The following is a 12,376-nucleotide window of genomic DNA, read 5'->3' as shown; positions in this document are numbered from 1 at the left end:
TGGATGAATGGAATTCATAATATGTGCCTCTGAGAACATTTCATTGAGTAGTGCTACAACACAAGGGCCAATTGATAGGTGCTATATGGGATTGTACTAGTGTGATGACCCATTTTATATAGAGCTTGTCACAATGTGAAGACAAGGTGACTTATTCCATCCCGAGGTTCTCACAGTGAAGTCTTATTTAATCATCTTATATGAGGTCATGGTGGTATAAAGGCCCAGTGGCTCATTTTTATGCCATTGTTCTCACAGAGCAATGACGCTCTAAAGACATACTTCCCCTCAATGTGTGACAGTCTTTTAACGAAGTGTCATTAACTGGTGCCTACAGATTATGAGAAGTGCTGATTTCACAGCGACTTTGCTAGGTTTGCCGGTTACCTTTTAGGGCAAATTGTTCGCTGTGCAGCTGGCATAGGCAGACTTATTTTTTTTTTTCCTTTTTCCCAGCTCCCCATGATGCTTTTGCGAAGCCAGTGTGACATCACAGAGCTGTGGCAGCCATATTGGATGGGGATGTCACTGTCTGATCTGCCAACCTGGCTTATTTGTGTCTCGATCGTGCAGAACTTACTGCAAGCAGACTCCACGTCACACTTTACGGCGCTGCCCGATCTGCTGTGTGCCTGTGTGCTTACAGTGTGTGATGTCACTCCCTGATTTGCGACCCACAATCGTTTAAAAAAAAAATCTTGCAGTATTTTCATATGGTGGTGGGGGTACATATGCTGACCATAATGAGAATATTATTAAAATACTTCATTGTACTGCATAGATTTATTGTATGTTGTGTCTTCACTGCTGGCTTAAGTGTGTTAAGCTTAGGTCAGGTAGTGACAGGGACAGCACCCCGTATATGTGGCACTGATGCCTTACATCACAGGCTCTGTGAGTGTTAGTTAGTCTGTCGTAGTGAGAAGAGCACAGGGATGCTGAGAGAGATAAAGGAGGGTGGCCACGGTGTGGCCTCACAGTGACATTTCTGGCCACAGTCATTGGTCCGTCTTATTTGGCAGATGCTTCTGTTGCCCTCAGGGACATTTAAAAGACCCTTGCACCATTATATGCCACTCAAAAGTACTTCAGTTTCTCCAGTAACTTCATTCCCAAATTCGAGGTGAAAAGAATTCAGCGGGGTTTGCTCATCACTAATTAAGATGGCTTTAATTACAGACCACATACCAGAGATCTCACTTACACAGTGGTCCCGGGCCCTCCTGGCGAATGGGCTGGTCTGGTCAGGTCATGATCTCTCTGGAGCTTCATGTTCTCCCCGTGTCTTTTTTTTTTAACTGCAGTTCTCCTCACTCATTCTAAACTTGCGCATGTTAGATTACAAAATTGTCCCTCTCCCGCTCCTTCCCTGTTCCAGGGGTCCTGGTGGGACAAGGTCTCTGGTCGTCTGCAACAACGTTTAAAGTGTTTATGTGCTAGTGTGCAAGTTTATTAATTTTCCTTTTAAGTTTGGGGGCGTTGAAGGTTTTTCCAAAAGCTTCTTTAGACTTTGGTGAGTGAAAAGGCCCAGTAGAGTCGCCACTTCCCAAAACAAAATCTTCTTTCCGCAGTTCCATCAAAAACACAGCGTCCTTGGTCCTTAATAAACAAGGCAAGTCAGGGTGGCACGGTGGCGCAGTGGGTAGCGCTGCTGCCTTGCAGTTAGGAGTTTGCATGTTCTCCCCGTGTCTGCGTGGGTTTCCTCCCACAGTCCAAAGACTTGCAGGGTAGGTGGATTGGCGATTCTAAAATGTCCCTGGTGTGTGCTTGGTGTGTGTGTGTGCGCGCCCTGCGGTGAGCTGGCGCCCTGCCCGGGGTTTGTTTCCTGTGTTGCGCCCTGTGTTGGCTCCAGCAGACCCCTGTGACCCTGTTGTTAGGATATAACGGGTTGGATAATGGATGGATGGATGGAAGTGAAAAAGCACATAGAAAATAAAAGCAGCGGCCTGTAAAATGACAGTGCCTGTCGAAGCCACTTAAAAAAAGATGTTAAGCAACTCCTTTTAATAGTCAGTAGTCCTAAAACCAATAACAAGGCTTATTGATCCTTGATCTAAAGCTCAACACACTCAGGTTGTAAAGTAATCGGATACAGCTTGAAGCATCGGCAAGTCTTCCTTTCCCAGACTGTAAATCAATTTAGTCCTTAGGTGCCCATCTCTTCACAGGTGATAAAATAATAATCAGTACAGCTCTGAATGAATGAATGATACTGGAACAATTCAGGAAAACACGATGGTTTGATGTCCGGCCTTCTTAAGTAATACATCTGTTCTTTCCATTTGAGCAAAATATTGGTTTTTATTGCTGTGTTAACTGTCCATTTTTGTTCGTGTGAACAACAAATAAAATAAAATATAAAATATATAACGTTTAAAATCCGCAACACTACCAAACCAAAGAGAACAGAGGAGTGGCTAAGGGACAACTCTGGGAACATCTCGAGTGGCCCAGCCAGATCCTGGATTTGAACCCAATCTGGAGAGAGCTGTCCACAGTCCTGCCAAAAGGGGTACTGAGTAAAGGGTCCGGATACTTGTGCCCATGGAATATTTCAGTTGTGGTTGTCTGTTGGCTGAGGAGAAATGTGAAGAGGAGACTTTGTGCTGCAGGTTTGACAGGACAAGTGGCAGGAAGGACACACTAGGACCCTGGAATACTTTCTGTGGACTACAGCAGACTGGGAGAAAGTCTTATGGACTGACGAGTCAAAGTTTGAAATCTTTGGTTCCTCACGCAGGGTGTTTGTACGCTGTCATGTTGGTGACAGTACGGCTCCTGAGTGTGTGACACCAACTGTCCAACATGGAGGAGGAAGTGTTATGGTCTGGGGTTCTTTTGCTGGAGGGAGAGTTGGTGACATGCACAGAGTGACTGGCTTTCTGAATCAGAAGGGTTGCCACAGCATTTTGCAGCACCACGCAGTACCTTCTGGTCTTTGTGTAGTAGGTCAGGGGTTCATCCTACAACAAGACAAGAACTAGACCTTAAACTGCGTGCATTTCCATAAAAACTGAAAAACCTGAGGTGTTCTGAAACTTTTTACTGGTAGTGTACTTCAGGTTCCTCGGCATTGCATGATGGAAGCACTTCAAAGATGGGATAGTTCTCCCCTGCAGCTCCCTCCATGGCAGCACCCAAGAACCCCAACAGGGCTGTGTCTCATGGGACTACAGCTCCCATCCAGAGTTTGAAATCTTTGGTTCCTCACGCAGGGTGTTTGTGTAAACTTCTGGCTTGCCCAGGAAACATCCTTAGGAGCAGCAGAGCGAGGGGCACTTCAAGAGGGGTCTGCGCTTTATTTTTCTTTTATTCACTTATTTTTTTTTTTTTTAATTCAATGGGGTTACTGGTTGTACCCCAGCGTCTTCATATGTCTTTTTGTCTTTGTTTTCTCTGCCAGGCGGTGAGATAAGATTCCTATGACCCTCAGTGCTTGCGACAGTAGAACACAAAGAAGGTGACAACAGGCGGCTGCGGATTATTTCTGACTTTTTATTATCATACTGTGGTTTCCAACATCATCAAAATGTACATCGAGTATTTGTTCTTTGCTATAAGTACACAGTAAAGAGCACCACAATGGCATCCGCGTCTACTCTAAGGTGACTCTTTTAACAATCAAATGTTACAAAAACCTAAGTGTAAGGAAAAATCCAAAAATAAAGTCGGAGGCTCTATGATGCTGTCAGTCACTACTGAGATGTTCCTCAAACAGCAGCCCAAGAGCGGGGGACGGGGGGTGGGGGAGCAGGTCAGCTGGATGGCATTTCTGCCATTGTTCACAGTTTTGTGGCAGTCGCTCCAGGTTGAGCTATGGGGCACAGTCCCACTGGGCAGGAGTCCGCTCTCGGGTAGGTGTCTGTCGGGCGGGCAGCACAGCGTAAACATTGGAATGTCAGGCGGCTCAGCTCTTGTCAGTTTGTGATAACTGGGACCTACCCCCCCCACAACAGTAGGCACCTCAAATCTACAAAAAGTCACAGCTTTCTCATGCCACTCATTCCACCACGTTGGGATTCAATGGTACAGTCCATAATGACATGGCAGCTCACTTTTAGAAGGTGTAGTGGCTTTGTGGGGGTCCCTGGCTGGTACACTGAGAAGAACTCAATTGTTGGCTTTGGGGGGTCCCCCTAGTTGGTTTACAGAAACAAACTAAGATGATGGTTTTAGCAGGACATCTCATGGGTTAGCACACTTTGAGAACTAAGATCATGGGTTTAGGGGTCCTTGACTCGTAAACTGGTAGAAGAATTAAAAACGGTTGGATGACTTTGGGGGTCTGTGGCTGGTATGGAGAGAATTAAGATGATGGTTTGGGAGGATCCCAAGATGGTAAACTTCATGAAGAACCAAAGATGTCTGATGGCTTTTTGGGCCTCTGGCTGTGAACTACTAAGATGATGGCTTGGAGGGGATTGAGCCCTCTGTTGGTAAACAAAGAAGAATTTAGATGACAGCTTTAGGGGTTCCTGACTGATATGCTGAGAAGAACTAACCTGATGGCTTGGGTGGGGTTCGATCCCAGGTTGGTAAACTTCATGAAGAATTAAGAACAAAGTACTAAGGTGATGGCTTTGGAGGAGGGGTCTCCTGGTTGGTACACCAAGAAGAACTATGATGATGGCCTTGGGGTCTCTGGCTGCTGTATGCTGAGAACAACTAAGATGATGACTTTGGAGGGGAGGGGTGTGTCTCCTGTCTGGTATGCTGAGAAGAACTAAGATGATAGCTTAGTGGTCCCAAGCTGGTAAACCTCATGAAGAACTAAAAAGTCTGGTGGTGTTTTGGGTATCTGGCTGGTACAGTGAAGAGTGCCAAGATAATGGTTTGAAGGTCTCCTGGTTGGTACAACAAGAAGAACTAAGATGATGGCTTTGGGGGTTTGTAGTTAGCATTTTGAGTGGAACTAACATGATGGGTTGGATGAGTCTCGATCCCAGGTTGGTAAACTTCATGAAGAACTAAAACATCTGGTGGCTTTTTGAGTCCCTGGCTGGAACAGTGAAGAGTACTAAGATGATGGCTTTGGGGGTCTCCTGGTTGGTACGACAAGAAGAACTAAGATGATGGCTTTGGAGCGGAGAGGAGTGTCTCCTGGCTGATATGCTGAGAAGAACTAAAATGATAGCTTGGCGGTCCCAAGTGGGTAAACCTCATGAAGAACTAAAAAGATCTGATGGCTGGTACAATCAAAAGTACTAAGATAATGGTTTTGGAGTTTGGTTTGGGTCTCCTGGTTGGTACACCAAGAACAACTTAGGGTTACTGGCTGTTAATCTTTGAAAGGAACTAAGACGCACTGACATCATTAGGGGTCCCTGACTAAATAAAAGCACAACAAACGCCTCATCATCTTTTATGTCCGCTGTTTCTCTTTGAATATTGGGAGCCAACTCGCACAATCCCAACTATCCCTGACATTTTCTACTGGGATTGCCAAAGTCTCCAGTTCTTTTTAAATCAAATGTTAAAATGATATCGAGTACCAGCGATTTGGGAGAGGGGAACCTCTACACTTGATTCGGACCTCAGTTGCACAAATAAAGAGAGGTAAAGTCGCAGTTTGCTTTTCTGTTCTTCTTTATTTCGCCTTATACAATTTCTTGTATTAGGAATTTGGTAATTTTCGCATACCCCTTGCGGTCAGAGCGCAGGGTCAGCTATTGTACAGCACCCCTGGAGCAATTGCAGGTTAAGGGCCTTGCTCAAGGGCCCAGCAGAGTAGGATCTCTTTTGGCAGTGACAGGGATTTGAACTGGCAACCTTTGGGATACCAGCATAGATCCTTAGCCTCAGAGCCACCACTCCGCCCTAAAAGGGATATTAAAAATTCAACCTGAAATGAACGCCTGATACGGGTGCGGGCAAAATTCAAAACAGACATCGCGGTGGCTCGTCGTGTGGTGGGTGCGGTAAGGTGCTGTAATTAGCACAGGAGGAGAAGTCTTTCCTTTCCATACCCGCAGTTCTAGGTCACGGGGATTAAAAACTCGTAACAAAAAAAGACAGCAATCTCCGTCATCTGAGAGCTCCTGCTGGTATCAACCGGAGATGGCTGGTTTCATGCCTTATATTTTTGTGCTGAAACAAGCCAATATGCTTCATTACAAAATAAGGTGGTGACAAAAGCCCCTGTTTCATGTGAAACAAAAAAGGAAAGATTATTTATGAAGTTGCCACATTCACAGGTTTTCTATTTTTGTCTGGAGACCGTGCAACGGAAACCTCCGATAGGCAAATTCAGCAGCGTCTGCACTTCGGGAGATTACGCTTACTAATTTGGTACCGAATTTCTAGCAAGGCTTCAAAATAAAGACGGGTGCTGATGAAAGAGTTTGGGGGGGTTCCTCAAATTTGGTCACCAGAGGATTTTATTCTGGTCCAGTTTCTTAATTAGGAACCATTTAGTGCTTCCTTTCAGGTCACTCGCTCGTGAAGACCCCCCCCGACTCTTATTAAACAGCTCCACTGACAGCTTTTTATTAACGGGGGTCCAATTAACAATGAGAAACAAGGGGGCCAGTAGGTCACCAGCTTACTTGGTCCCATTGACACCTGTGTGAGCACATCATGGAGCATCTGAAATGGAGGAGAAGACCCTAAGGGAGTGGGTGATCACTGAACTGGTTGAGGGGCACAAATGGTGTGGACAGGATTTTTACCGGAAATGACCGGATAACCTGATGTACTGGAATGAAAACACTAACAACGCCAAAATTCGACAAGTTCCATTTTCGGCTAAAAATGGGTTCAGATTCATTGGGTTGGCCCCTCCAGGCCTAAACTTGAGCATGACTGACGTTTCTGGGGACATCCTGGACCAACATGCTGCTGAACACAATGAAGATGATCCAATTCCACTGTGGCCTCCACCAGTCTTCAGGATTTAGTGGGGTGTCTGGTGGTGAGTATAGCCACCCCAAGGGGTCAGTAATGCGCCAGACGAGTTCTCCTCACATTTTTTAGGTGCTGATGACTTCTGTCCGCTTACACACATTCAGTACAGTCTGGTAGTAAAGACGTCTGCTTCCTGACATGAACTGCCCCCCATTTGCCTGAACGAGGAAGCCTTTGGCACCTGCTGCACACTGGAGCTAGTTGGCAACTAACTGTAAGGTGGCCCTAACCAGAGTCCGCCACACCCTCTTACCCTCCAACTTGTCCTAAAACACCCAGCTGACGGGGACCCACTGGGGTTCTGCATTGAGCCGCTCCAGTGCCCCCTGCAGGCTCCGGAAACACCTCTCCAGGTTGTCGTTGGTGATGGTCAGGTCGAAGTAATGTCCATACGCTCTCTGAATCCTGCCGCTCTCCTCCACCGTCCTTTTCAGCTCCGTTTCCTGCAGGGCGATCAGAGATGAGTTCAGGCCTGACGACCTTTCACATTTCGTTTTAATTCGATAATCATGACTGCGTAGGGGGCTTACCGTGAGCTGCTTGGTGAGCACGCCGGCTTCAATGGCCGCTTTGTTCATAGATCGGAGCACGTCGAATTCAGGTGCCGCGATGAAGACCACGTAAGGCAGGAACTCTGATGTCCTGAGCACCTTCAGGGCCTAAAAGAGGGGAAGAGAAAGAGACGCATTGAGAACGGCGGACCGGGTGGCTGGGGACTCAAACGGCGATCCTTCTGCGCTCCGTCGTTTCATAGCTTTGAGTGCCCCTGTGCTGGGGACGGTACGCTGGTTTATAATATGCTTAATTGTTAATTTTCAAGTTAGATTAAACAAAGGACACACATGGGTCATGCGCTGATCTCAAGAGCAACTGTCTGGCCTCTCAGCCAAAAGGTCACGAGCTGCAAGGAAATCAAAATGCCAGTCGACAGAGGAAGGAGGAGAAGTCAGACAAAAACCACAAGCACGCTAAACATGAGAACAATCTGGACGAGAAAAGGCCATTCAGCCCCACAAGGCTCGCCAGTCCTGTCCACTTAATTTTACTAAAAAAAACCATCAAGTCGAGTTTTACAAAGTTTGAAAAGTCCCTAAAGTCCTACTGTCTACCACACTACTTGGTCACTTATTCCAAGTGTTGTGCAAAATTTCCAACTGTGTCCCCGTGTTCTTGATGAACTCACCTTAAAGTCACCGTCTCGATCCACTGCACTAATTCCCTTCATCATTTTAAACACTACAGTCAGGTCCCCTTAAGGCTCAGCTCTTGTAATCTTTCCTCATAACTCACCCTGAATCAGCCTCATTGCTCTTCTCTGGACCTTCTCCAGTGCTGCTATGTCCTTTTTGTAGTCTGGAGACCCAAACTTCACCCAGGACTCCAGATGAGGCCTCATCAGTGTGTGATAAGCTGAGCAGAACCTCCTGTGACTTGTACTCCACACATCAAGGCGCTATATAACCTGACATAACCTGTTAGCCTTCTTAATGGCTTCTGAAGAGTGTCTGGCAGTTGATAGCATCAAGTCCACTACGACTCCTAAATCCTTCTCTTAAGGTGGACTCTTGATTTTCTGACCTCCCATTGTGTATTCATCCATCCATTTTCCAACCCGTTGAATCCAAACACAGGGTCATGGGGGTCTATTCAAACCTCACATTTTTACTCCCTATATGTAATTCTTTACATTTACTGACATTAAATTTCATCGTCCACAAACCTGCTGAAGCCTGTCTGCTGTCCAAGTCCTTCTGTGATGATTTAACAGATTCTAAATTATCTGCCAATCCATCTAACCTGGTGTCATCTGCAAACTTAACCAGCTTGTTCTTTATATTCCTATCTAAATCATTTATATATATTAAAAATAGCAGCGACCTCAGCACTTTTCTCTGCTGGTCACCACTCTTAACATCACGTAATTCTTCATATTAAAGTCTTGACCTGAAATCAACTCTCCAAGTGTTTTAACTGAGATGCTGCTGCGAATGCTAACCAGACAAAGCCCTTTAATTTTCAGGCAACAGATTGGACTTAACTGTATACTGTACTTTCAAAAAACAATTAAAATTCATAAATGTCAAATTAATGTAATTAATTAGGGACTGTACTTGGGACTGAGCACTAATTGGTCGTCAGCTCTCACCCAGGCACACAGAGCTCCGCCCCTACAATTGAAGACAGAATCAAACAGTTGGATTGTATCAGGGTGAGTCACAGACGTGTTGGACGGCGTCGCTGCAGATGTCACACTATATGACTTGTGCTTGGGCTGCCCCCATCCCCGCCCCCTCCGATTTGCTAAGATCATGTAGATGAAGTCAGTGACTGCAAATCCTGGAAAAGTCTTATAGTACTGTGACAGAGCAAGTCTTGGCCCCCAGTATTCCAGAAGAAAACTGGCAGCTTAGAAAATAGACAGGTATTTTGGGACTAACGGGGGAAAGCCAAGGAAATCGACCTGCAGTCAAACTGAACAAAGTAAAATGCATGTAACCCCCTCCCTATGTAGAGCTAGATAGATAGATAGATAGATAGATGCTAGATAGATAGATAGATAGATATATATGAAAGGCACTATATAATAGATAGATAGATAGATAGATAGATAGAGAGGTATGAAAGGCACTATATAACACTTTTATAGATGGATAGATATGAAAGACGCTATATAATAGATAGAGTCCATTTCTCCTGTCCCCCTTTCCCACACTCCGGTCACCCTGGCCAACACCAGAATCGAGAGCCGTACTCCTTGCCTGTGGGTTCACGTCCAGGATACACACTTTTCCCGTCTCTACCACCTCATGGATGGAGTCGATTTTGGTGCCGTACAGGTTCCCCTCGTACTCGCCGTGCTCCAGATAGCGGCCGTTCTTGATGTCCCGCTCCATCTCTGAGCGCGAGACGAATGAGTACATCTGCCCGTCCTTCTCATCTTCCTTCGGTTTCCGTGAGGTGTCTAAGGAAGGAAGAACAACGGTTAGACACCAAACTGATCATCACTTCTATCTGCCAGCCATCGATTCCCACCAACACCTCTGCTGGAGTCCAAGGAATGAAGAAAAAAAGACAGCTGAGCCACCATTATGGAACATTGTACAGCCAGGCTGTGCGCCCCCTGCTGGATGCGGCAATGCATTATAAACAAAACGTTTGCCAGGTCAGACTGCTGCTGCTAATTTACGATTTGATCCTAAGGGAGGTGCCTCACTGGTCAGTACTTAGAAGAATAAGGAAATAGTTGTAAAGCACCCGAGGAAATGGTCACTGTGAAGGGCACAGACTATATAAAATCACATGGGCCTGTCTCTGACGTACTGTGGGACCCTGACGCAAAATGTTTCACCTGCATCATATATAACTATTAAAAAAAAAAAGAAGGATGCAATTATGTATCTGTGTCAGTGTCTGTAGGCCACCATCCACAGCTGCAGGATGGTTTGCCCTCCCGTTCCTGGCACATTCATGCATTCTTGGCCCACTGAGAGTTGCCGATTAGGGTTAGGGGTAGGGTTAGGGTTAGAATTAGGGTTAGCCACAGACACATTAAATTTGCACTTGTGCCCAAGTTGGCCAAGAAAGACTCTAGTGGGGTAAGTAGGATCTGAAAACGTCTTCACCCCCTTGGAAGGTCTTGCATCTTCTCGTTATACCACATTGAATTCATTTGCCATTTTAAGACTAATCAGCAGAAAGAGACTCTTCAATGTCAAAGTGAAAACAGATCTCTGCACAGTCGTCTAAATGAATGACAAAAGTCCATCATCAAAGTATTCATCCATCCCTGTCAGTACTTCATAGACGACAGCCATGACTCTGTGTGATCGATCAGCTCTGCCATTTTCTCCTCCTTCTCCTTTGCCAAACTGCTCAGCTCTGTCAGATTGTCACTCTGATGGCGAGTGAACTGCCATTGTCAAGACCTGCCACAAGTTGTTACCAGCAGGACAATGCCAAGCCACTTTGTGCCTGGAAATCAGCGTGATCTGCTGTCTTGTTGTGTCTTATTGTATGATGTGTGTTGGAGATGAGGGGGAGCTTCACTGCATATTATTCATGGCTAAAGTCTTATTTTTGCAGTACATGTATTGTTGTGAACGTGTACTCTTGTACTCATTTCAATCAGCATTATTTAAACCCTGTGTGGACAGACTGGAGGGCCATCTCTACCATGACAGGGTCTCCTCATTATAAATTTAGCATGGACGATCTCCGACCCCCCTTCTGTTACAATTGTATGTTTCTCTGACCACGGCTTTAAAGACTTCCTTGGCAATGGCAACATCTCAGACTCACATGGTATGGTGGTCCCGTATCGCGATGGGTCAGACAGCATCAGCTTGTTCTTCAGGCTTCGCCGGCCCACTCCCTGTGCACCAATCAGCACGAGGCTCTTCCTGCGGAACGGTGGCATTTTGGCCACCTCTTCATAAATCAGTAGCTCGTGCCGGTCAAACTCTGGAGAGGGAGAGTAATGGGAAGAATACAGTCTGAGTGTGAAGAGTCCGGTCAGCCACCACTGGGGGGTCATCGTCACAGAGACACCTGAGGAGAGGAGCTACGAAAACACTCAGCTTTCAAATATGGACAGATACAGTCAAAGTAAAAAGTGTGTGAACCCTTTGGGATGATCTGGTTTACTGCATGAATTGGTCATAAAATGTGATGTGATCTTCATCTGAGTCACAGGTTCTGATCTACACAATGAGCTCAAGCCAACGACACACAAACAATTCTACTCTTTCATGTCTTTATTTTACAAACACATTCAACATTCACAGTCGTATTGGAAAAAGTAAGTGAACCTTAGGATTTAATAACTGGCTGACCCTCCTTTGGCAGCAATGACCTCAACCAGGCGCTTCCTGTAACTGCAGATCAGACCTGCACATCCTGGCTTATTGAGCCCATTCTTCCCTGCAGAGCTGCCTTAACTCTTCCATATTCTTTGGTTTGTCTTCTGTGTGTGGCTCAGTAGGACTGAGATCTGGGCTCTGACTGGGCCGCTCCAAAAGGCAGCCATTGTGCTGTGGATTGGCTGCGATGTTTGGGCTCGTTGTCCTGTTGCATCACCCAGCCTCTTCTGAGCTGAAGTTGACAGACAGACACCCTCACATTATCCTGGAGAATTTGTTGATGAACTTGTGAATTCGTTGTCCCCTCAATGATGGCAAGCTGTCCGGGCCCTGATGCAGCAAAGCAAGCCCATGTCATGATGTTCCCTCCACCATACTTTACTGTAGGGATCATGGTTTGATGTTGATATGCGGTGCCCTTTTTACTCCCAAAGAGTTCAATTTTGGTTTCTTCACTCCACAAAACATTTTCCCAGTACCGTTGTGGAGTGTCCAAGTGCTCTTTCACAAACTTCAGAAGTTCAGTAATGTTCTTTTTTGATAGCAGTGACTTCCTGTGACGATGTGGGTTCAGGCTCCACACTCCCTTTGATGTTTGGGAACCCTTGAACCCA

At 45.9% G+C, this 12,376-nt stretch overlaps 1 protein-coding gene across 2 annotated transcripts in view; it reads right to left on the bottom strand.

Moving 5' to 3' along the window:
• Nucleotides 1–5,745: 5,745 nt before the first annotated feature.
• Nucleotides 5,746–12,376, bottom strand: part of LOC120517763 (MAGUK p55 subfamily member 2-like) — an 84,664-nt gene continuing 78,033 nt past the window's right edge. For both annotated transcript variants that reach the window (XM_039740236.1, XM_039740235.1), the window contains 4 exons: nt 11,203–11,364; nt 9,663–9,865; nt 7,434–7,562; nt 5,746–7,346 (listed from right to left, as the gene is read on the bottom strand). In XM_039740236.1, the coding sequence (XP_039596170.1) occupies nt 7,170–7,346; nt 7,434–7,562; nt 9,663–9,865; nt 11,203–11,364 (671 nt within the window). In that variant the 3' untranslated portion in view covers nt 5,746–7,169. The remainder of the gene's footprint in view (nt 7,347–7,433; nt 7,563–9,662; nt 9,866–11,202; nt 11,365–12,376) is intronic.

The sequence above is a fragment of the Polypterus senegalus genome, chromosome 17 (assembly GCF_016835505.1).
Source record: "Polypterus senegalus isolate Bchr_013 chromosome 17, ASM1683550v1, whole genome shotgun sequence".
Lineage (NCBI taxonomy): Eukaryota > Metazoa > Chordata > Cladistia > Polypteriformes > Polypteridae > Polypterus > Polypterus senegalus.
Note: the sequence above shows the minus strand (reverse complement) of the source record. Positions and strands in the feature narration are given on the sequence as shown.